Source organism: Erythrolamprus reginae, chromosome 1, assembly GCF_031021105.1.
Source record: "Erythrolamprus reginae isolate rEryReg1 chromosome 1, rEryReg1.hap1, whole genome shotgun sequence".
NCBI lineage: Eukaryota > Metazoa > Chordata > Lepidosauria > Squamata > Dipsadidae > Erythrolamprus > Erythrolamprus reginae.
In genome coordinates this window covers 27,637,936-27,664,179 of record NC_091950.1, presented here as the reverse complement: position 1 = coordinate 27,664,179, position 26,244 = coordinate 27,637,936, and the positions used below count along the sequence as shown (strand labels likewise).

The 26,244-nt window shown below is 41.7% G+C and overlaps 1 protein-coding gene across 1 annotated transcript; it reads left to right on the top strand.

The window, feature by feature from the left end:
- The first annotated feature begins 572 nt into the window (after window positions 1–572).
- SAXO5 (stabilizer of axonemal microtubules 5) lies at window positions 573–25,812 on the top strand. Its single transcript, XM_070732848.1, has 8 exons — window positions 573–1,107; window positions 4,700–4,803; window positions 9,425–9,519; window positions 11,906–12,018; window positions 17,717–17,829; window positions 19,123–19,309; window positions 23,226–23,323; window positions 25,563–25,812. The coding sequence occupies exons 1-8, from the start codon at window positions 573–575 to the stop codon at window positions 25,743–25,745; spliced, it is 1,428 nt and encodes a 475-aa protein (XP_070588949.1). The 3' UTR covers window positions 25,746–25,812.
- Window positions 25,813–26,244: the final 432 nt, after the last annotated feature.

Genomic DNA, 26,244 nt, shown 5'->3' with positions numbered 1-26,244 from the left:
GGCTCCATCTCTTCTCCAGCCCTACACAAGGCTTTTGTTTTGTCTGAATCATGAGTTTGTCCTGTTGTTTATTTTATTCTTAGGGGCCTGGCATTCCTAGAGCGCCCATCCCTGTGGCCCATGAGCTGTACGAGGGCGCCCTCTAGTGACCATGTGACTCTCCACTCCCCAGAGAGGGTAGGTAATCTACCATGAGAAACCTCACTAAGTTGGGATGAATCCTCTCTTCCGTGATGCCATAATTCATAAAGCTCTGTTCCATTCTGGAATGTTAGAACTCATCAGAAAACAAAGCCATGTCGGATTGACTCCAGCAGCATCCAAGAGAGAGTGCAAAGATTGGATTCGTGATTCCTTACTGCCCTCTACACCACACACACATTCCTAGAAGAAAGCTATTTTTCTTCTACACATTTTTTAAAGAGAGATGTATAGCTTTTACTTACCTAAACAAAAATCCAGAAGCGATAGACATTCTAAATTTGTGCCTCCTCGCCAAAAATAGAGATTTTTAGGCTTCTAGTTTTATCTTTCCTCCTGTTGCCCTTGGCTGCTACCTGGTGGATTGTACAATGGCCTTGCCGTCCTTCCAAAAAATCCAAACTCCCCTGGCCTCCGAGTCCTTCCTGAAGGCTTCCCATTTCAAGCTGGGCTATGACCACAGGCCCGAGGGTAGCACAGTAATCTCCCCTTATCGTATCGATTACCCTCCGAGATGGGGGTCCTACCAGCGAGAACCCATTATGCCTCCGAAATGTGCGGATGTCCTCAACCAAGAGATGGGCGATGCCTGGGACACTTGCTCAGAGACGTATCTTTCCTATCCGGCCTGGCCTTTGGGGGTGAAATCTGCTATTATTCCAGATATAACCAACTTCAAAATGCACGCGGATCCCCGCCACAGCATCCTGACTTCCATCACCCGAGAAAGCTATTCTTATCCGCCTAGCCTCCCGCATGCCACTCCCAACCGTGTAGACAAGTGGGACGACAGTTTTCCCAGCGGGGACAAAGAGAAGGAGCCCCTGCCAGAGACCCTTTACCAGGAGTCCTACCCAGCCTACAAAGAGGTGGTACCTGCGGTCAAGGCTCCAAGCCAACACCTGGGTGCGTTTGCCAAACCTACCTGCAAGTTCAAACCTTCTAAACAGTGGCTCACTAAGGCAGTTTACGTCCACGAAGACATATCCCAATGGTGATATTCCCCTAGAACTGCACCTGGATAGTTTTGGAAATTGCTTTTAATTTTCTAAATACGAGGGTCACCCAGAAAGCAATGCACCACATATTTTTTCTCAGCCTACAGCAGTGATGGCGAACCTATGGCACGGGTGCTACAAGTGGCACGCGGAGCCATAACTGCTGGCACATGAGCCGTTGCCCTAGCTCAGCTCCAACGTGCATGTGTGTGCTGGCCAACTGATTTTTGGCTTGCAGAGGCTCTGGGAGGGTGTTTTTGGCTTCCAGAGAACCTCCAAGGGGATGGGGGAGGACGTTTTTACCCTCCCCTGACTCCAGGGAAACCTTTGGAGCCTCAGGAGGGCAAAACACGAGCCTACTGGGCCCATCAGAAATTGGGAAACAAGCCGTTTCCAGCCTCCAGAGAGCCTCCAGTGGTGGGGGAAGCTGTTTTCGCCCTCCCCAGGCATTGAATTATGGGTGTGGGCACTTGAGCATGCGTGATAGTGTACGCACATGCTCTTTCGCCACCCGAGGAAAAAAAGGTTCGCCATCACTGGGCTACAGTAATGGTACGAATGCAAAACTTTAGATATACGTTATTTGAATTGTCAGGAGTGCATGTGTAAATTTTGCATTTCTTCAGACAGATTGCGTAGCTGCAGCAGAGTTCTGAAATGGTGTCTGTAAGTGATGTATGTTATAAGCAGCATGTCATTGTATTTCTCACTGTGGAGAAAGAAACTGTTGGCAACATTCACAAATGTTTGTGTATGGAGAATCTGCAGTCGACAGAAGTACGGTTAGTCGCTGGGCACAGAGAGTGAGGCCATCAGAAGAACAGAACAGAAAAATAGAGAGTGAGGCCATTAGAACAAGGTGCTTGTGTCTTGCTGGAGGAAGGTCATAGAACAGGACGGAGATTATGTCGAAAAAATAGGGAGTGTAGAAGAAACATCATTCTTTCTTGTGTGTAAGTTTCATTGTGTTCAGTAAATAATTGTTGAAGAAAAAAAATGTGGTGCATTACTTTTTGGGCGACCCTCATACTTAAAGAGTGTTTCCACATTTCTGCAGTGGGCTTAGACTGAATCTTTAGACCTGGGCTACCAGCCAAGTGCCACTGATCATATCAATAGGTAAAATGGGCAGGCAAAGTTCAATCTCTGAGCTGTAGCATCCTTTTTGGCATGCGGGCGACCTCAGGTTCTTCAATTAAAATATTGGGGAAAAGGAATCCTCAATCTGAGTATTGCATTGGCAGTTCTGTGTTAGCAAAAATGTCAGAAGAGGAGGATTTAGGGGTAGTGATTTCTGACAGTCTAAAAATGGGTGAGTAGTGTGGTCAGGCGGTAGGAAAAGCAAGTAGGATGCTTGGCTGCATAGCTAGAGGTATAACAAGCAGGAAGAGGGAGATTGTGATCCTGCTATATAGAGCGCTGGTGAGACCACATTTGGAATACTGTGTTCAGTTCTGGAGACCTCACCTACAAAAAGATATTGACGAAATTGAACGGGTCCAAAGACCGGCTACAAGAATGGTGGAAGGTCTTGAGCATAAAACGTATCAGGAAAGACTTAATGAACTCAATCTGTATAGTCTGGAGGACAGAAGGAAAAGGGGGGACATGATCGAAACATTTAAATATGTTAAAGGGTTAAATAAGGTCCAGGAGCATAGTTCCCTCTAAACTGAGCAGTGAGCAATCGCTCACTTAAAAATCATCATCAACTCAGTGTTTTCCAAACCTGCCCAGAAGCCGAGAGGGAAAGAGTGAGAGGGAAGGAGAGAGAGTGGAAGAGAGGAAGAGAGAGAAACAGATAGGAAAAAGAGAGGAAGGAAAAGAGAAAGAAAAAGAATGGAAGTAAGGAAGAGAGAAAGAAAATCAAAATCTAGTTTGAAACTAGCTCAAGTATTTAAGTGGCATTTTGATATTGATAGAGTTGCCCTATTATGAGCTCACTGTTATAGACACACAGTACAGTATTTTATTTTGAAATTCTCTGAGGCAAAATAGGGTGGGTTTTTTATTTATTTGTTTGTTTGTTTGTTTGTTTATTTATTTATTATTTCTGTGCCGCCCAGTCCCGAAGGGACTGCCGCTCAGACACTATATTTTTCCGCCCCCCCCCCAAAAAAAAATTAGAGGGAACACTGTCCAGGAGGGAAGTGTTTTTAATAGGAAAGTGAACACAAGAACAAGGGGATACAATCTGAAGTTAGTTGGGGGAAAGATCAAAAGCAACATGAGAAAATATTATTGTACTGAAAGAGTAGTAGATCCTTGGAACAAACTTCCAGCAGACGTGGTTGGTAAATCCACAGTAACTGAATTTAAACATGCCTGGGATAAACATATATCCATTGTAAGATAAAACACAGGAAATAGTATAAGGGCAGACTAGATGGACCATGAGGTCTTTTTCTGCCGTCAGTCTTCTATGTTTCTATGTTTCTATTCTCGGCCAAGTTTGGAAAAGCTGCCGCCAAGGAAAATAAATAATATTAAGCTAGATGGAGCAGTGATGTGCAAAAACAGTGCCGGAGTTCAATCTCTGTTAATATTGGCAGAAGCTTCCTTCTTCCAGACAGATTGTGAAGCTATTGCTGGTGGGTTGGCTGTACGGTTGGATGGTTAAATGGCTGGATGGATTTTAGCATATGGTAGTTGACTCAACCACACTGGAAGAAGACTTCACTTGCTGAAGTATAATGTATATTTGTGCCACACAAACATTCATATAAGGATCTGTTGCCTTTATCCTTCTGATCTGGCAAAGGGAGAGTGGAATAAAAGCCTGGTTAGTGTTGTGGTTCAGCCTGAGTCAGATGAAAGACCAGCTGCGTCTCTGCTGGCTCCATGCCCGGGGGAGGATGAGAGCGGAGAGGAAAGTGACGAGGAAGAAAGGCCTGGGAGCCCTGGAGTGGGGCTCTCTCAAGCCAGTAGCTTGGACTCTCTGGAGTCATTGGATGACGAAGCGCAAGCTGTCATTAGTATCCGACAGAGACGCATAGATCAAAGGAGGAATCAATTGAAGAAATATTATCAGCATTGAATGAGGAACACCAGGGGGTTGGGTGTGGTCCTCATTAGCAGGGAAGGGTTTATAAGGCAGGCAAACTCTTTCAGCAGTGTGGAGTGTTATCAGAGTGGAGTTGCTGTTATCTGCCTTGTCTCTCAGCGTTTCTGTTCCTGGCTCGTGGCCCAGCAGTCTTGAAGACCCATGAGAGGTGTATGTCTGTTATCTACAGCCTCATCTTGGCATTAAGGATCCTGTGTTTCTGTATGAACAATTGCCTTCATGTATCTATTTGGAGTTCCAGTGTTTTCTTGATTTCTAAGGAGATTTTCTGTCGGCTTCTTTTCTCTTTACCATTATAAAACTGTGTTTGGATTCTACCGGTGTGTCTGGCTTATCTTTTTGGGTTGGTCATAGCTTCCGGAGTGACCCAGACAGAACAGTTAGATACCTTTTCTGATTGATCCACCATGATGGACTTTCCTATCTTCTTTGGCAGGAGGCCGCTTTACCCTGAAAGGCGATGGCCAAAACTATTTCAAATCTTGTTACCAAGCAAACTTCACAGGTGAGTGGGCACCTCCAATCAAGTGCTGCAATGAGGTAAGTGTATGTCGGGTCTCTTGACCTCTGACCTGTATTTCCTAGCTACCAATTTAGGCTTAGCTAATGGAGGGGATGTACAAAGTTTTCACTCCCACATCAGGAGGAAAGGGGAAAATGCGGCTAAATTAGACAGAAATGCTCCATGAATAATCAAACAGGGAACACAGCCAAAAAAAAAAAAAAAAAAGGTGAGGTAAAGATGCATTATGAGGAATTACTTTATTTTATTTTATTTATTTATTTATTTTTGTCCAATACACAATGAGAGTTTTAGTGGGTATATATATCTATATACACATAGTAAAATACATGATGAAGGTTATAGAGGAGACACTCATAGTAAAATACATCTAAGAAATAATAGAAAAGAAGATATAGTAATAGAACATATCAATGAAAGAATAGAAGAAGAGATATAGGAATAGAAGAAAGGTACAGGAGATATAGGAGAGCAATAGGACAGGGGACGGAAGGCACTCTAGTGCACTTGTACTCGCCCCTTACTGACCTCTTAGGAATCTGGATAGGTCAACCGTAGATAATCTAAGGGTAAAGTGTTGGGGGTTTGGGGATGACACTATGGAGTCCAGTAATGAGTTCCACGCTTCGACAACTCGGTTACTGAAGTCATATTTTTTACAGTCAAGTTTGGAGCAGTTAATATTAAGTTTAAATCTGTTGTGTGCTCTTGTGTTGTTGTGGTTGAAGTTGAAGTAGTCGCCGACGGGCAGGACCTTGCAGCATATGATCTTGTGGCCAATACGTAGATCATGTTTAAGGCATCTTAGTTCTAAACTTTCTAGGCCCAGGATTGAAAGTCTAGTCTTGTAGGGTATTCTGTTTCGAGTGGAGGAGTGAAGGGCTCTTCTGGTGAAGTATCTTTGGATATTTTCAAGGGTGTTAATGTCTGAGATGCGATATGGGTTCCAAACAGATGAGCTGTATTCGAGGATGGGTCTGGCAAAAGTTTTGTAAACTCTGGTAAGTAGTGTGAGATTGCCAGAGCAGAAGCTACGTAGGATTAGGTTTACAACTCTTGAAGCCTTCTTGGCTATGTTGTTGCAGTGGGCTTTGGCACTTAAATCTTTTGTTATTACCGTAGTATACCGAGGTCTTTAACCGAGTGGGGATTATCTGTGATAATTTGATTATTCAGTTTGTATTTGAAGTTCAGATTCTTCTTCCCAATGTGTAGGACAGAGCATTTGCTAGTTGAGATTTGGAGTTGCCATGTGTTAACAGTTGTAACAGATCCTGAGAAATATCGATGAACAAACTGGCCTGTACAAAGTAGGGTGGTGGTGGCTTATATTAAACCAGAATTGGACGAGATTGCATTTTTAATGTCAAAAAATTAATAACGAAAATGTTCATCTGAGCACTGGTAGAAAATCAACAGAAGCTGAAAATGTTCTGAATTAAGTGTTCCTAGGCAAAGACGGAGGAAAAATGTTGACCCCCAAACTGTGGATAAAATACATCTTTACAAAACCTCACAGAACCCAGAATTAATCTAAGAAAGATGGAGAAATGTCCAGTCTTCTTTGACAGATGAGAAATGACCGTAACTGTTAGTTAGAAAAACTAACTAGGACAGACTGTCAGAACAGAGAGAGTGCTTCAGGCTCGTAGTTAATTATTATTTATTTTTATTTAGTTATTTGCCAAACGATTACAGGATGGTAATTTGTACAAAAAAGAATTAGATAAGTAATGGTAAAAGTAATGATAGAGGACAATAGGACAGGGATGGTAGGCACAATGGTGCACTTATGCACCATAAAAAGCCATCCAGGATAGTGAAACAGTGCTATAGTTATTTTTTTATTTATTCATTTGTCCAATACACAAATACATAGGAAGAAAAATAGACATGTGGTAATATATATAAGGGTACAAGTGAACTTAGAGGAGAGGATATATGAAAGAAAGAGAATATATATGATAAGTGAGAGAAAGGAAAGACAATTGGACAGGGGACGAAAGGCACACCAGTGCACTTATGTACGCCCCTTACTGGCCTCTTAGGAACCTGGAGAAGTCAATCGTGGAGAGTCTAAGGGAGAAGTGTTGGGGGTTAGGGGTTGACACAATTGAGTCCGGCAATGAGTTCCATGCTTCGATAACTCGATTGTTGAAATCATATTTTTTACAGTCAAGTTTGGAGCGGTTCGTATTAAGTTTGAATCTGTTACGTGCTCTTGTGTTGTTGCGGTTGAAGCTGAAGTAGTCATTGACCGGTAGGATGTTGCAGCATATGATCTTGTGGGTGATACTCAAATCGTGTTTTAGGCGCCGTAGTTCTAGGCTTTCTAGGCCCAGGATTGTTAGTCTGTTTTCGTAGGATATTCTGTTTCAAGTGGAGGAGTGAAGAGCTCTTCTGGTGAAATATCTTTGGACATTTTCAAGGGTGTTGATGTCTGAGATGTGGTATGGGTTCCAGACAGAGGAGCAGTAGTCTAGGATGGGTCTGGCAAAAGTTTTGTAGGCTCTTGTGAGTAGTGTGTGATTGCCTGAGCAGAAGCTGCGTAGGATCAGGTTAACAACTCTAGAAGCTTTTTTGGTGATATTGTTGCAGTGGGCTTTAGCACTTAGGTCATTCAATATTAGTATTCCAAGGTCTTTTACTGAGTGTGGGTTGGCAGTGAGAGATTGTTTATTCAGTTCGTATGTGCGGTTTGGATTCTTTTTGCCGATGTGGAGGGTAGAACATTTGTTGGTTGATATTTGAAGTTGCCAGGTGTTAGACCAGTCTGAGACAAAGTCCAGGTCTTTTTGGAGAGTCAGTGTGTTATCAGTGGTGTTGAAAAGTTTCACATCGTCGGCAAAAAGAACACAGTTGCTTTCGATATGGTCACAGAGATCATTGATGTAGAGAATGAAGAGAGTAGGGTTATAGATTTATAGATATCAAACAATCCAAAGCTCTTTTGGGATCTAAATTGACATTACCCCTGCCTTGTCCACCTAAGCCATACCACTTCTAACCTGGCTATATAATTTTAGTTCCAATTTTATATACCGTACTTGGCTTTTGTGGGCTAAGGACTTCACTCAGTCTATTAAAGATAGCATTAAAATTTTACAAACCCAGTAGTCCATTTTCTCCAATTTGAAGATTGCCTAATGGTGGGGCAATTTGTATTTCAGTATCATTGTAAAGAAAGACACGTTATTATATTACAGATGTAAATACCAAAAAGAGAGAGAGACAGAAAGAGAAACATAGAAACATAGAAGATTGATGTAGAAAAAGACCTCATGGTCCATCTAGTCAGCCCTTATACTATTTCCTGTATTTTTATCTTAGGATGGATATATGTTTATCCCGGGCATGTTTAAATCCAGTTACTCTGGATTTACCAACCACGTCTGCTGGAACTTTGTTCCAAGCATCTACTACTCTTTCAGTAGAATAATATTTTCTCATGTTGCTTTTGATCTTTCCCCCAACTAACTTCAGATTGTGTCCCCTTGTTCTTGTGTTCACTTTCCTATTAAAAACACTTCCCTCCTGAACCTTATTTAACCCTTTAACATATTTAAATGTTTCCATCATGTTACATCATATCAATGACTGTAACACTCTATTATCAGGATAGATTAAAACGTGGAGGGCTTTTTAACTTAGAAATGAGGGGGACATGATAAGAGAGCTAGTAAAGCATGTGTAGGGTAGACGTTGTGGATAAGGGCAAAGTTTTCTCTCTGTCTCACTATATTGAGTTACTTGCATAGCGAGATAGGTGCCATACAAATTTAATAATAAACAGATAAACAAGAGCATTGGCAGCAAAAAGCCCTTGATTACACAGCATAAAGTATGAAATTGATTGTGGTCAAACACCGCCACCAGGGTTGGGTTCTGGTTTTCTTCACTGCCGCTTGGCTCAGCGATGCAACGCACAGGCTAATGGGCGCGTCACACATGCACAGCACTTTTAAAAAGCTTCTGCGCATGCGCCAAAGCAAAAAACAAATTGGCGGAAGAACTAGTGTTGGGACATGGCAGGCCTGGGTCGCTGCTGGTTCTAGCAACCCAGGCTGCCAGGTTACTACTGGATCTATAGAACTGGCCCGAACTAGGAGGAGCACCATCTGCTAATGGCACTGGACCAGAATATCTCCGGGACTGCCTTCTGCCACACGGATCCCAGTGACCGATTAGGTCCCACAGAGTTGGCCTTCTCCAGGTTTTGTCGACGAAACAATGTCATCTGGCGGGACCCAGGGGAAGAGCCTTCTCTGTGGCGGCCCCGACCCTATGGAATCAACTCCCGGAGATCAGGACTTCCCCCACCCTCCTGGCCTTTCACAAATTCCTAAAAACCCACCTCTGCCACTAGGCAACGGGAAATTGATTCCCCCTGGCCGTTCCGTTTTATGTATGGTATGTATGGTTTATTTGGGAGGTATGACTGTTTTATATTAAGGGGTTTTAACCATTTTAATCATTGGATTTGTACTGTGCTTTGCTGTTGTGAGCCGCTCCGAGTCTTCAGAGAGGGATGGCATACAAATCTAATTAATAATAATAATAATAATAATGGCACCACTATACAAGATGGAAAGACATTACTTGTAACATTGGGTCACTTCACGCATTTTCCTATTTCAGAATGTGGTATCTATAGTTTTTGGTGACCCTCGGCACGCCAAGGCAGTGAGTGAACAGAGGCATGCATATATTGCCCATAAACCTGAAGGTCAACGGTAAGCGATGTAACACTTGTCTCAGAAAGGGATGGCTGAATGGACAAAGCAATAGTCTCTTGTGTGTCGTGCTGATATAATGCATCTCAAACCTCCTAGAGCCGTGATAGTGAACCTGCGGTATGTGTACCGCAGGTGGCACACGGAGCCATATCTGCCAGCACATGAGCTGTTGTCTTAGTTCAGCTCCAGTGCGCATGTGCATGTTGGCCAGCTAATTTTCTGCTTGCGCAGAGGCTCTGGGCATTTTCGGCCTCTGGAGGGCCATTTTTGCCCTCCTGAGGCTCCAGGGAATCCTCTGGAGCCTGGGGAGGTGAAAAATGAGCCTACCTGGCCCACCTGAAGTCGGGCAATGGGGGAGCAGGGGAGTGGGGGTTAAGGCTGTTACCTGTCCACTCTGGTTTTTTTTTTTAAAAAAAATCCATTTGCAAAATTACAAAGGAAAATTATTTTTGACTCAAGCTTGACTACTGGGGATTGATTGATTGATTGATTGATTTGATTTGTATGCCGCACCTCTCCGTAGACTTGGGGCGGCTAATAACAGTAATAAAAACAGCATATAAGAATCCAATATTAAAACAGTTAAAAACCCTTATTATAAAACCAAACATATTTGTTTAGATTTACATGGATGTTTTCTTAAACAATATGGAAATAATTTACCTTTGCCTTTTTCCTGGCATGTATGTTGGGGGTGCATATATACAGTGGTACCTCTACTTAAGAACTTAATTTGTTCCGTGACCAGGTTGTTAAGCAGAAAAGTTTGTAAGTAGAAGCAATTTTTCCCATAGGAATCAATGTAAAAGCAAATAATGCGTGCAAACCCATTAGGAAAGAAATAAAAGCTCGGAATTTGGGTGGGAGGAGGAGGAAGAAGAGGAGGACACTCGCTGCCAAAGGAAGGAGGTGAGGTGAGGGGAATCAAAAAAATCCAAAACTTTAAGGCTTAAAAAAAAAGAGGGACTCTGAGGCGGCGAGGAGGAGCACGCGCCTCCCATACACCTGGCGCGTGGCTGCCTCCCATACACTGCACCAGAGAGAGAAACCCAGGGGAAATGGCAGGAAACTGGCCGGGCCTTTGTGCCACTCTCAAATTTCCTGGGAAATTTTTTCGGGCTCTGGTTCTTAAGTAGAAAATGGTTCTTAAGAAGAAGCAAAAAAATCTTGAACACCCGGTTCTTATCTAGAAAAGTTCTTAAGTAGAGATGTTCTTAGGTAGAAGTACCACTGTATCTGGCCTAAAGTCTAAAATCTATTCATTTTATCAAATAGCCTTTGGTGTCCCAGATACTTATGGTACTATAGTCTGGTTATAGTATCTCCCACCTTAACCAAGGTCAGCTAAATGGTGCCACCTACTGGTAATTAAATCATCATTATTATAATATCACCATTGTCATTATTATCATCATAATCATCATCATTTGTTTTTATAGAGCCTAGCATCTCTTGAGATTTGGCCTTTTAAAATTTATACAATTAAAAGACTTTGCTGTAGCCGTTGATTACGATTATACCAGCTTTCCCCCATTCTCAAATGCATTGGGATCTCATTATATAAAATTCCCTGCCAGCAAAATTAACTGGAACTGTTGTTCTTAATTTGTTAAAGCCTGTTTTAGATTGAAACATGTTTAAGGATTTAACCAAGTCTGGTTTTTTTAATTAGTTCCTTTTGGAAAATAATGTACAGTATATATTTGGAGAATGCTATTGAAGTTATAGTTAAACTAATTTGTACTGTATATGTACGTTTTGTTGTGTCATTATGATAGATTGCGGGGGAACAGTTTTGTGTAGAAAGATTCATCCCTTATTCTAGTATTTCTCAAATGTGGCAAATTTAAGATGGGGGGGGGCTTCAGATCCCAGAATTCCTCAGCCCATAGTAACATCTTAAAATTGCCAAGATGGACAAACACAGCCTTCTTCAATGCTTAATAGCCATTTGTGACACTCCAGGTCTGTGTAAGCTTTGTCTATCTTGCAGATTTCACAACTGCAAGTGTATGATACATAAATCAATTGACTGAAAAAATTATTGAAGTCACAAAGTATACTTAGCAAACAATTGCCCATTTTAGAGTAAATGTTTATCTGCTATGCAAACAACTGGAAATGATCTTTCCACGCACCACATCCCATCTTTAAGTCTTCCTCTTTGAAGCTGCAAGTAATACAGAGCTATAAAATAAACCTATCCCAGTTATATCAAGTCCTTTAGCAATGTTAAATATTAGGATTCAGAATATAATTACAGTAATTATGATTTCAATTTTTGTGTACTATCTTGATTTTTCTTTGATTTGCAAGCTTAGTAATCTAATAGGTATTAAGTTCATTATTTTTAATCACTGGTAATTCAAGTTTTATCCCACAGCTATGACTCACATATTGCTTCTGCGATGATGCACCGTTCAAACATTCAGCCTGGAGATGGACAGCAAAGGTTTTCTACTATCATGTCTGAATCCTACCCATGGAAGCAATCTGGTATGGTGAGAGGGAGGAAACCAAGTTTACAACGACTCAGGCCATGTCTCCAACTCTGTTAAATATGCAATAGAATAGAATTCTTTATTGGCCAAGTGTAATTGGACACACAAGGAATTTGTCATTGGCGCATATGCTCTCAGTGTACATAAAAGAAAAGATGTATTTGTCACGAATCTTGAGGTAGAACACTTAATGATTGTCATAGGGGGTCAAATAAGCAATCAGGAAACAATATTAATAAAAATCTTAAGGGTACAAGCAACAGACTCAAACTCAACCCTGATAAGACGGAGTGGCTGTGGGTTTTGCCTCCCAAGGACAATTCCATCTGTCCGTCCATTACCCTGGGGGAGGGAATCACTAACCCCCTCAGAGAGGGTCCGCAACTTGGGTGTCCTCCTCGATCCACAGCTCACATTAGAGAAACATCTTTCAGCTGTGGCGAGGGGGGTGTTTGCCCAGGTTCGCCTGGTGCACCAGTTGCGGCCCTATTTGGACTGGGAGTCACTGCTCACAGTCACTCATGCCCTTATCACCTCGAAGTTCGACTACTGTAACGCTCTCTACATGGGACTACCTTTGAAAAGTGTTCGGAAACTTCAGATCGTGCAGAATGCAGCTGCGAGAGCAATCATGGGCTTTCCTAAATATGCCCAACACTCCGCAGTCTGCATTGGTTGCCGATCAGTTTCTGGTCACAATTCAAATTGTTGGTTATGACCTATAAAGCCCTTCATGGCATCGAACCAGAATATCTCCGGGACCGCCTTCTGCCACACGAATCCCAGCGACCAGTTAGGTTCCACAGAGTTGGCCTTCTCCGGGTCCCGTCGATTAAACAATGTCATCTGGCGGGACCCAGGGGAAGAGCCTTCTCTGTGGTGGCCCCAACCCTCTGGAACCAACTCTTCCCAGAGATCAGAGTTGCCCCCACCCTCCTTGCCTTTCGTAAGGTCCTTAAAACCCACCTCCGTCGTCAGGCATGGGGGAATTGAGATATTCCCTTTCCCCTAGGCTTATAAAATTTATGCTTGGTATGTCTGTATGTATGATTGGTTTCTCAAATTAGGGTTTTTAAATTTAACTTAAACTTAAATATTAGATTTGTTATTATTGTTGTTAGCCGTCCCGAGTCTACGGAGAGGGGTGGCATACAAATCAAATCAAACCAAACCAAACCAAACCAAACCAAACCAAACCAAATCAATCAATCAATCAATCAATCAATAAATAAATAAATAAATAAATAAATAGTAAGTAATTTACAGTCATAAAGTCATAAGTGCGAGGAGATGGGTGATAGGAATGTTGAGAAAAAACTAGTAGTAATGGTACCCATTAAAACCCTCATTGTGTATTAGACAAATAAATAAATAAAATAAATAAATAGTGCAGACTTAGTAAATAATTTGACAGTGTTGAGGGAATGTTTTTTTTGGTTAACCCTGCACAATGTATATATTAGAGATCTAAATTCAGCAGAATCCCTGTAATAAAATAAGTGAAATGTAGATATTCCTCAGCTTATTGCTACAGCTAAGCACAACATTTCTGTCACTAAGCGACAGATAGTTGTTAAGTGAGTGGCCTTACTTGCCACAATTGTTAAGTGAATCCTTGCATTTTTAAAGTTGGTAACAGTTGTTAGAAACATAGAAACATAGAAAACTGATGGCAGAAAAAGACCTCATGGTCCATCTAGTCTGCCCTTATACTATTTTCTATATTTTATCAGAGGAAATAGTATAAGTGCAGACTAGATGGACCATGAGGTTTTTTCCTGCTGTCAATCTTCTTTGTTTCTGTTTGTTAAGTAAATCTGACTTGATTTTCTTGTCAAAAGGTTGCAAATGATGATCATGTGACCACGGGACAGTGGCCACGAGTCATTTGTCAAGCGTCCAAATTTTGACCCCTGGAGACGTTACAATGGCCGTAAATGTGAAAACAGTTGTAAGTCCCTTTTTTCAGTGCTGTTATAACTTTGAATAGTCACTAAACGAGCTGTTGTAAGCCGAGAACTCCCTGTAATACTGAATAGCACAGCGTACCATGTGTGTGTGTGTGTGTGTTGTGTGTGTGTGTGCATACAATACACGTGGGTGGGTGGATGGATGACATAGACGGATCTCGAATGCAAAGCGTGCTCGTCGCCCATCTGTTAATGAATGCTAAAAGAACATTTGTGCCATTTGAAGGGAAAGGAACATTAGATGTAATTGAAATCATACATTAAGACATTCTATGCATCTGGATGAAGCCCATGAAAGCTTATGCTTTTTACTAAACCTTGTACAAGTGACTTATGATCACAATTGGGACCAGGAGTTTCCATTGCTAAGTGAGGCAGTTGTTGTGAACGACCTCCCAATTTTATTAACTTTTTCCTGCGTCCATCCATGAATCATGAAGTTGTTGCATGAGTCCAGCTTATTTATTTATTTTATTTATTGGATTTGTATGCCGCCCCTCTCCGTAGACTCGGGACGGCTAACAACAGCAATAAAAACAGCATATAACAATCCAATATTAAAACAGTTAAAAAACCCTTATTATAAAACCAAACATACAGACAGACAGACATACCATGCATAAAATTGTAAAGGCCTAGGGGGAAAGAGTATCTCAGTTCCCCCATGCCTGGCGGCAGAGGTGGGTTTTAAGAAGCTTACGAAAGGCAAGGAGGGTGGGGGCAATTCTAATCTCTGGGGGGAGTTGGTTCCAGAGGGCCGGGGCTGCCACAGAGAAGGCTCTTCCCCTGGGTCCCGCCAAGCGACACTGTTTAGTTGATGGGACCCGGAGAAGACCCACTCTGTGGGACCTAACTGGTTGCTGGGATTCGTGCAGCAGAAGGCGGTCCCTGAGATAATCCCCCTCGCTGACCTCTCTTATCATCTGGGAAGGTCACACAAATAATGATAATGTGACCCTGGGAGCAGTAAAGGGCTACCAAACTTTTTACTACCACGCTGTGGGCGTGGTTTATGCAGGGCGCCCTGCATTTTCTTTCAACATCTTTCAGTGCAAATTGGGTGCTCTGGGTCGGAGCTCCATTTTTGCTAGCCCACTGCGTTCCCTCCCATTCGGGCAGCAGCCTGGGAGGCTGCAACTCCCTGCCTGGGAGGCTGCAACTGTTATGTCCTCGGAAGCTGGGAAGTTTTCACTCCAGTCCGACAAGGAAGTGGAGCAGGGAAATTCTGATTGGCTCCTTCCCAAAAGGGCTCCCTATTTAAACCCAGCCCAAAGCAGGCAGAGGCTGATGTTTGCTCAATATAACCCATAAAGAGCTGAAGTCTTGGGTTCCTACCTGGATGGGGTGGGTGGGCATTACAGTAGGGAAAATGGCAATGCACGGGCAGCTCCGGGGGACCAATGGGTACATGCATTGGAGCGAGATATGGCTTCTGCACATGTGCAGGAAGCAAAATCTTGCGAGAGGCTCATTTCATCCCCAGCGCTTGGATGAGGCCAATGTAAGTCATCCTTAGCTTACTGGTATTAAACCCTGGTGTTCTGTTCGGGTCTGTGAAACCCGAAATCAAAGTTTGAGACCCTGTAAAAAATTTTCCCTGCATATCTGAAACTTGAAATTTCATGACTTTGCATCATTTCAGGGGTGGGGGGCTTCTTTCTTGCTGAAAAAAAAAGTCCCTAAAATTCTGTTCCTGGGTCACCCTGACCCAGACCGAAAATCCTTCATTTTAGGTGCTTATGTTTGGTCAATTTGAAAACGTTTTTCGCTGGAAGGTAGCCTGAACATTTCTGCACACAATGATATGAAAATTGAACTGACAAAAATGATGCTTATTGGTTTTTTTAATCAGAAAAAAGGCCTCCCCCCAACTGCTTGCAACCATTTTCACTTTACATTTTTTTGAGTATAAGCCTATTTGAGTATAAGCATGGGGGCCCTTTTAAGAGCAAAATAAACCATAAGCATCATTTTTTTCAGTTCAATTTTCATTTCATTGTGTGCAGAAATGTTCAAACTAGTTTCCAAGTGAAAAAAGCTTTCAAAAAGACCAAATATGAGTACAGAAGATTAGTGAGGTTTTTTGAACAGCAGGGTTTTTAAAGAGGGTATTTTCTTTAAGTGGAGAGCATCCAACAGTGGCCTCAAGCTTGTAACCTTGGAATGAGGTCAGGTGATTGGGAAGAAATGTAATGGTAGAAGGAGAGAAACCAACAAGAGGATCTGCTGATCGTGCCTCTGAACAAACCAACACTTTTATTTATTTTTTTATTGATTGATTGATTTTGTCCAATACACAATGAGAGTTTTAGTGGGTATACACATAGTAAAATACATGATGAAGGTTGTAGAGGAGATACTCATAGTAAAATATATCTAAGAAATAATAGAAAAGAAGATATAGTAATAGAACATATCAATGAAAGAAGAAATAGAAGAAGAGATATAGGAATAGAAGAAAGATATATGAGATATAGGAGAGCAATAGGACAGGGGACGGAAGGCACTCTAGTGCACTTGTACTCGCCCCTTACTGACCTCTTAGGACTTCCTCTGAAGGAGCAGATTTGTGACAATTGTACTAATATGATTACAATTCACAGTGTTGGCATTAGAACCTAAGAACCTAATCATGCTGAATCAGGGCAAAGCCCATCAAGTCCAGCATTCTGTGTCCCACAGTGGCCCACCAATTGTCCATGGGGATCTTGAGCAGAAAGAGAAGGCAAAACCCTCCCTTTCCCTTGACCCCCAAGAAATGGTACCCAAGGGAATCCTACCTGCCTCAACCAACATATTTATTTATTTATTTATTTATTTATTTATTTATTTATTTATTTATTTGTTTGTTTATTTGTTTGTTTGTTTATTTATTTATTTATTTATTTATTTATTTATTAGATTTGTATGCCGCCCCTCTCCGTAGACTCAGAGGCGGCACATGGACAGCTGTTTCAATAACCACCGATACACTTGGCATCCATGAATCTGTCTAATCCTGCCTTGAACCTATCCAGGCTGACAGCTGTCACGACCTCTTCTGGAAGTGAATTCCATAAACCAAGGACCATCTGCATGAAAAAATATTTCACTTGATTTGTCCTCGCTTTCTTACCTATGAGCTTTAGGGAGTGCCCCGTTGTCCTAGTATTGTGTGATAGAGAAAATAATATTTCTCTATCCACCTTTTCTATCCCATGCATGATTTTATACACTTCGATCAAGTCACCCCTTAAACGCCGTCTTTCAAGGCTGAAGAGTCCAAGGCGTTGCAACCTGGTTTCATAAGGGAGGGGCTCCATTCCCTTGATTGCCCTTTTCTGCACCTTTTCCAGTTCCAGTATGATTAGCAATGGAAATTTGGGGTTCTGTTGTGGCCATACATTGAGGACTACCTGAACTACATTTTTCATCCAGGTGGGCACGAGTGGGATCAGGGGAGACTGTGGAAGGGTCAAAACATCAGGAAATTGTGATCAAAATCCTGCAGGTGAAATAGCTTGCCTTCTTGGCTCCTCCTCTCTATGTACACACCTGAGTGAGGAATGGGATGATTGCAATGGAAAGATGTGTGTGGGAAAGGTGAGATAGGGATCAACAGACTTTGGATCCTGGCTGCTTACCATTTACATTTTTTAACTCCTCGGACACTAAAAAAAAACCAGGCCTGACCACAGTTCTGATTAAGTCTTCATCTATTATTTGTCTTTGTGGATTTTGCAGGCCCTCCATTCTATTCTACCTCCAGAAAGAATGAGTCCTTTGTTGTCATAGGAGAACACAGTGAGGACAAAAAATGCACCGGTATGACCAACAGCCAAGCTTCCTACAAAGAGGTAATTCCCAACTCTTCTTCTCATTGCTAAGAACTTAATCTAGAGTCTAACTTAGTCTAGCTGTGGAATTCAGCTCCCAGAATTCCCCAGCCAACCATCATGATGTGTGTAAACTTCAATTCCCAGAATTCTCCAGGTGGCCATGATGACATGTGTAGACTTCAGCTCCCAGAATTCCCCAGCCAACCATCATGATGTGTGTAAACTTCAATTCCCAGAATTCTCCAGGTGGCCATGATGACATGTGTGGACTTCAGCTCCCAGAATTCCCCAGCCAACCATCATGTTGTCTGAGGAATTCCAGGAATTGAAGTCAACACATTTTCAAATGGTCAAGGTTGAAAAACACTGCTCTAGGAAAGATCAAAAGCAATGTGAGGAAATATTATTTCACTGAAAGAGTAGTAGATCCTTGGAACAAACTTCCAGCAGACGTGGTTGGTAAATCCACAGTAACTGAATTTAAACATGCCTGGGATAAACATATATCCATCCTAAGATAAAACACAGGAAATAGTATAAGGGCAGACTACATGGACCATGAGGTCTTTTTCTGCCGTCAGTCTTCTAAGTTTCTATGTTTCTATTTTATTTTTATATATGTTTTATCTTACAACTTCATATTTTTAGGCTATTTTTTATCCCCAGCTGCTGTCAAGGAAAAGAGGTACCTCACACAACCCAGCGACTGGTCAGAGCCCATAGGGTTGGCCTTCTCCAAGTCCCGTCAGCCAAACAATGTCGGCTGACGGGGCCACAGGGAAGGGCCTTCTCTGTGATGGCTCCAGTCCTCTGAAACCAACAACCGCTGGAAATTTGCATGTCCTCTACCCTCATGGCCTTTCAAAAGGCCTTAAAAATATGGCTTTGCTGGCAGGCCTGGGGCCATTGAACGTTATACTCTGCTCTGGTCTGTAGCTATGAATGAATGATGTATGAATGTTCATATTGGGGTTTAAAGCTATATTTTTATTAATTGTATTTTAATTGTTGTATGCTGTCCTGAGTCTATTTGAAGAAGGGCGGCCTACAAATCTAATTAAAGAAATAAATAAAAATAAATGTATAAGTTAAGAGCCTAAAGAAATTCCTCTGGGTCAAACTTAAAAGCTATCTAAACAGTAAATCCTATAGCAATGAAATTCACGTTTTTACTATGACATCTGCAATGTTAAGAAAACAAAGAGAAGAAAATAGTTTTCTTAACGTGCTTTTAAATTCAGGATTATTGAACGGAGCTCAATGGGGAGAGATTAAAACGCATAAAAATATTTGTGTCTCCTCTCTACTCAGCCAACCGCTAAGGACTTTGTGACCCAGCCACGGATTCCCCCAGCAAGAGAGCTGTGCTTGGGAGATAAAAAATTGACGTCATTTCAAAGTGTCCAACATTCTGACTATCAGCCACCTCCCGAAATACACAAATTGGATTCCAAACACAAAACTTCAGCTGGTAGCCACGCTTTCTTCGACTATGAAGGTACAATCCTATTCATTTCAGGTGGGGTCATGAGCTAAGTCTTGCAGGATTCTCATTCACACACAATTAGTCCTCGACTTACAACCATAGTTCCCTCTAAGCTGAGCAGTGAGCAATCGCTCACTTAAAAATCATCATCAACTCAGAGTTTTCCAAACCTGCCCAGAAGCCGAGAGGGAAAGTGTGAGAGGGAAGGAGAGAGAGAGGAAGAGAGGAAGAGAGGAAGAGAGAGAGAAACAGATAGAAAAAAGAGAGGAAGGAAAAGAGAAAGAAAAAGAATGGGAGTAAGGAAGAGAGAAAGAAAATCAAAATCTAGTTTGAAACTAGCTCAACTATTTAAGTGGCATTTTGATATTGATAGAGTTGCCCTATTATGAGCTCACTGTTATAGACACACAGTACGGTATTTTATTTTGAAATTCTCTGAGGCAAAACAGGGCGGGTTTTTTATTTGTTTGTTTGTGTGTTTGTTTATTTATTTATTTAATATTTCTGTGCCGCCCAGTCCCGAAAGGACTGCCGCTCAGACACTATACTTTTCCGCCCACCCCCCAAAAAAAATTAGAGGGAACACTGCTTACAACCCGTCAATCTTGGAGCTGATCTGACCGAAGCCATATTGGAGCTTCAGTGCTACCATATTGGAGTTGAGGGATAGGGAGGGGGGATTAAAGAGAGATGGGTTTGTGTCAAACTGGATATCTTTTTGAGGGCTGGATCAGCATTGAAGTTCTCTGTGGGCCAGCTGGCCGGTGGGAAGATGGGATGGATGCCTCTTGCAGCACCCTGCTGGCCAAAATTTATTAACTGGACTTTTATACCGCCCCTCTCTGAGGACTCGGGGGCCAAGTGTGGCTCTGTGTGCCCTGCTTTCAACCTGGATGGCCTCTGCAACACTTTGCCAGCCAAAATGGAGCACCATGGGCCTGTCCTTTGCTATTTCCGGGCCAGATTTCAACCCTCCCCCAGGCCTTGAGTTTGACACCCCTGGTATAGTCGAAACAAAATACTTTCTCTTGAGAACCAAGGACATTCCCACACATGGACTGTGGAAGGACAGCATCTTGATTGGGCCACGTGACTCATTGTTTGGGCTTGTGGGAAAACTTTCTCTTTTAACTAGATGAAAACTGTGGGAACCTTTAGAGTCGGTTTTCACCAGCTATGTGCCAATATGATCTTTCCAATAAAGCTGCTCCTTGAGGAATCTACCTGCCTTGGAGTTTTGCTTGTTATGGTTCTATTACTTGGGAACCTGACATTAAACCGACTCTAAAGTTTCCTGCAGTTTTCACCGAGTTAAAAAAGAAACGTTGATTAGTAGCAGAAGTTACAAGAGCAAAAAAGTGACTTACGAGGATTTTTCACAATTACGGCCAATGCACAGCACATGATCTAAATTCTGATGCTTGACAACTGGTTCATACTTATGATGATTGTCCAGAGATCATGTGATCACCTTTTGTTACCTTTTGACAAGCAAAGATAATGGAGAAGCTAGATTCATTTAGCATTTGTCTTGCTAAGGTAGCAACCGCAGTGAGTCACTGTATTCCTTAGTAGTACAAATTTGGGGCTCAGTTGTAGTTGTAAGTGGAAGGCTACCTGTAATCAGCACGTAGAAATTGCCAGGGAAGAAATTGGCTGCTAGACCTCCCTTTGAAAAACATGAGATGAAATACATAAATACTTACGTTTAACAACATACAGTGATACCTCATCTTACAAACGCCTCGTCATACAAACTTTTCGAGATACAAACCCGGGGTTTAAGATTTTTTTGCCTCTTCTTACAAACTATTTTCACCTTACAAACCCACCACCGCCGCTGGGATGCCCCACCTCTGGACTTCCGTTGCCAGCGAAGCACCTGTTCTTGAGCTGCTGGGATTCCCCTATTCGGATTCCCCTACAGCATTGCAAAAACACAGAAGTCCAGAGGTGGGGTTTCCTATGGAGGGGAGCCTCAAGGGAATCCCAGCAGCGCAAAAACGGGCGCTTCGGCTGGCAAAAGGAGTGAATTTTGGGCTTGCACGCATTAATCGCTTTTCCATTGATTCCTATGGGAAACATTGTTTCATCTTACAAACTTTTCACCTTAAGAACCTTGTCCCGGAACCAATTAAGTTTGTAAGACAAGCTATCACTGTAATTTCATTTTATTTTTTCATTGATGAAAGTAACTAACCAAACTTGAAATTGTTGCATATTGATTCAGAAATGGGTTATGATTTGCATGTGTATATGTTTTCTCTTTTTATTGTATTGCAAAATTTAAATAAAGGGTTTTTTTTTTAAAAAAGAAAAACATGAGATGGCACCACATTTAGTTTTACAGATATGAAGAATGATGAAGTTGCAAAGTTGTCTTCCAATACTTGACGGGCTGGCGTAGCAAAGAGGAAACTGACTTATTTTCCAAAACACCAGAGGGCAAGACAGGAAGTCAGGGTGGAAGCTTGTTAGAGAGATCTAACCTAGAAATAAGGATATATTTTCTGGCCATGAGAACAATTAAACAATGCAATAGCTTGACTGCGATGGTATAAGGTCTCCTACACTTCCGGTTTTCCCATTGTGCTGTTTTTTGCACTCCGGGGCTTAAGGAAGCTTCCCTGAACCCTCTGGATTACAAAAAACAGCAAAACAGGCAAACCAGAAGTTCAGAAAATGCACAGAAACAATTGTTTTCTAAGGGGGGAGGAGAAAATTAACAGGAAATACATGTCCCTAATATTTCCATATGAAAAAGATAAAGGTGATATTTATCATGACCTCATAATAATGACCTAGGTATTCTTATGTATAGTTGTGGTTTAGAATTATTGTAGGAGAAGAATTCATGAGATTCCCCCGGGCATGTACAATTTATGTTTGGTATGTTTGTGTGTGTGCTTGTTAGTATATTGGGGTTCTTTTTTAAAACTTTTTTAAATATTTAAATTTATTTGAATCTATTTGGATTTGTACGATTTGTTTATGCCTTGTTGTGAGCCGCCCCGAGTTCGCGGAGAGGGGCGGCATGCAAAGCTAAATAATAAATAAATAAATAAATAAATAAATAAATAAATAAATAAATAAATAAATAAATAAATAAATAAGAAAAATAACTAGTAAGCATGCTTACATAATGCATTTATTCAGGTCAAACCTAGTGACTGCATTCATTCAACAGATTAAGTTCAGCTATTTTTAACCTGTATTTTGTGTGGCTGCGTGTGTTCCTTGTTTGCTTGGGCAACGAACCGTAAGTCAGTTTATGTGTGTGAACATGACAATTTGTTCTGAGAGGAGATAATTTTCATCCCGTTTTGGTTCCATTCTAGATGTATCTTGGCATAACCCTTATGTAATCTTTGGGAGTTTTTGTAGGAGGAAAAGCAATGTTTGATTCTCAAATACAGTGTTCCCTCGATTTTCGCGGGTTCGAACTTCGCGAAAAGTCTATACCACGGTTTTTCAAAGATATTAATTAAAAAATACTTCGCGGTTTCCCCCCCTATACCACGGTTTTTCCTGCCCGATGACGTCATATGCCATCACCAAACTTTCGTCCGCCTTTAATAAATATTTTTTTAAATAAACTTTAATAAATAAACATGATGAGCAATAATCTAAATGGTTGCTAAGGGAATGCAAAATTGTAATTTAAGGGTTTAAATTGTTAAGGGAAGGCTTGTGATACTGTCCATACCCAAAAATAGTGTATTTACTTCTGCATCTCTACTTCGCGGAAATTCGACTTTCGCGAGCGGTCTCGGAGTGCATCCCCCACGAAAGTCGAGGGAACACTGTATTCTGTTTTCTAAGAGGCTGGACAACCGCTTCTCTGGAATGGACTCCTGCTTGACTAGAAGACCTCTAAGGCCCCTTCCAACTGTTATTCTGGTATTCTGTTTTTCTGTTTTTCATTCAGGATCTGGAGTGTCCAACGTCAACACCACTGCAACTCAAGATATGCTTGTTCCCCACCAAGGGAGGAAGTATGAGCTGACAGAAGAAGAACTGCAAAGGGTTAGGAAGATTCTTATTGTTTTGAACGCCCTACAGAAGCATGTGATATCTCTCCCACCCACTTTGGCATTGTCAAGTGGGCCAGGTCATGTTAAATCAGTACACCGGAGACAGCTTCAACTCGATCCTTAAATTTGCATTTGGTTAGAACGGTGCGGAGACGGGTGGCGAAATCGTTTGTGGATTCGCCTTCGGCTTCTCACATGAGCGCGAACTGATGGCAGTAGACACACACTGGAGTCGTGGGTTGGAAGTGAGTGGCTAGCTTTGCTTGGAGAGTGGACCAGGTGATGGTTTCTACGGTGTCAGGGTCAACCAACGTGGAAGCTAAACTGTAGATTGTCGGGCCGCAGTAATTGAGGAATATGGCTCCTTTTCTGTCGTCTTTAGCGTCATGGAGGTTGCTGGCTTGCAAGAATATGTGGAATTTTGACATGTACAATATCCATGGTTTGGTATCAGGATTGTAAAAAGCGGGCGCCTGAGCCATGACCGAGTTCATGTTTGCTCAGCGGGAGTTTGACCTCCTCGCCGCCACTATTAAATCAGTACACCGGAGACAGCTTTAACTCGAACAGGTTTTGTTCGTAACAATAGAATGACAGCGAACAGTTCCTCTCTAGCTCTAAATCTCAACAAGGGCAATGGCTAGTCCGTTGCCCTATTTATACTTTTTCTTTAAGCGGGAATATTTTGACAATCGTTTATTTTTGGCGGCATTCTCAGGCTAGTCGCGTCTAAACAATCAGCGATTCTTTATTCCCTTCAAGCAGACATGACAGGTCAGATGAAAAAAAAACACCCTTTCTCATTGATGCTATACTTCCTCTAATCCTCTTTCAAATCACACATTATATCTGATGATTCCAACTACATACACATCAGTGTAGGTTTTTTGACCATAGTACAAACCCTTCCTAGTCTATTCTACTTTTCTGAATTCTTGTAAGACTTCTGTCCAAATACTAAGCAATTTGGGTGCTGCCTAGCTTTTTGAGGCCAACCGGAGTTGACTAACTACTTGAGTTAGGTGATAGCAACTGGTCCCAACTACAGCAGAGGTCTCCAAACTTGGCAACTTTAAGATTTGTGGATTTTAACTCCCAAAACTCCTCAGCCAGGCATTGAAGAACACTGGGGGTTGAAGTCCATAAGTCTTAAAAGTTCCTGTGTTTGCAGATCCCTCTTCTACAGGATAATAGATCTCCATCTTTAGTAACATCCTTTTTCTCTCTCCATCTTTTCAACTTGTATCTCTGTCTCCAAATTCAAAACTAGCCAGCTCTTCTTTTTCTGCCTCCCTTCCCTTCCCTTGATAGCTCTGTTGGATATTTCAGATCGTGTGATCAGGAACTCACTTTTAAGCAAGAACTTCCATTGAAGAAATATTAATTGGATATTAACCAAGGCCCAAACGACCCAAAGAACAATCTCATTTCCTATTAACCAATCGCTCCAAACTAATTAACTAATTAACTAATTGCTCCAAACTATCAGTTTTCAGTCACAATTCAAAGTGTTGGTCATGACCTTTAAAGCCCTTCATGGCATTGGACCAGAATCCCTCCAGAACCGCCTTCCACCGCACGAATCCCAGCGTCCGATAAGGTCCCACATAGTTGGCTTTCTCCGGGTCCCGTCGACCAAACAATGTCGTTTGGCGGGCCCCGGGGGAAGAGCCTTTTCTGTGGCGGCCCCGGCCATCTGGAATCAACTCCCCCTGGAGATTAGAATGGCCCCCACCCTCATCTTTCACAAGTTATTCAAGACCCACCTATATCACCAGGAATGGGGGAATTAAGATATCTCCCCCAGGCTTTCTTATATTTTATGTTTGGTATGTATGTGCTGTATGGTTTTTAAATTGTTGGGAGGTTTTATATAATTTTATTATTAGATTTGTTCCATTGTTATACTGTTTTTTATTACTGTTGTGAGCCGCCCCGAGTCTTCGGAGAGGGGCGGCATACAAATCTAATAAATTGAATTGAATTAAATATAACAAATACTAACTAGGTTGGGGGTCTCCCTTTTTGAACATAGGGATAACCATGGCTAGTAACTATAGTTTGGGCAAGGAGCTGGTCCTGAAAGATTTTGAAAGATTATGCTTAGTCATTCTGCTATGGCGGTTGACCTGCCCATCCTGTAGGCTGCAAATATAACAAGGAGGGCAGGATTCGAATAACCAACCACGTTGTAAAAGATTTCTTCTTTGACTTTCTTTCTGCCTTTCCAGATTAAATATTCCCATTTGGTCCACCCATGGCAGGAGAAACGTTGGTTCAGCACCGAAAACAGAGATGCCTACACAAACAAGTACAGTGGACCAATCACACTTGCAACAGCAGACTTCCAAGGAAGCAGTATTCCCCTTGGCACCATGACCAAGTATCTACCCAGAAAGAAGCCTGGTTCTTGAAAAAGGTCTCTGTAACTGAGATGTTTGAATGAATAAATCAGATGCCTGTTGGTTGACTATTGAAAAATATCCATGTGGTGTGGAAGTCATCAAGATCTTCCCTCCCTCCTTTAAGTCCCATCAATCTTCACAGTCTTGGCTTCATGATAGAGTTGGTTTCACAAATTATTGATGGAATAGAATAGAATAGAATAATCTTCTACATTAACAGAATCTTGTAAATCTTGAAGATAGAATAGAGTAGTGTAGAATAGAATAGAACAGTACAGAAGAGAAGAGAATATTCTTCTACGTGAACAGAATCTTGTAAATCTTGAAGATAGAGTATAGAGTAGAATCAAGTAGAGTAGAATAGAACAGAACAAAACAGAACAGAATATTCTTCTACATGAACAGAATCTTGTAAATCTTGAAGATAGAGTATAGAGTAGAATCAAGTAGAGTAGAATAGAACAGAACAAAACAGAACAGAATATTCTTCTACGTGATCAGAATCTTG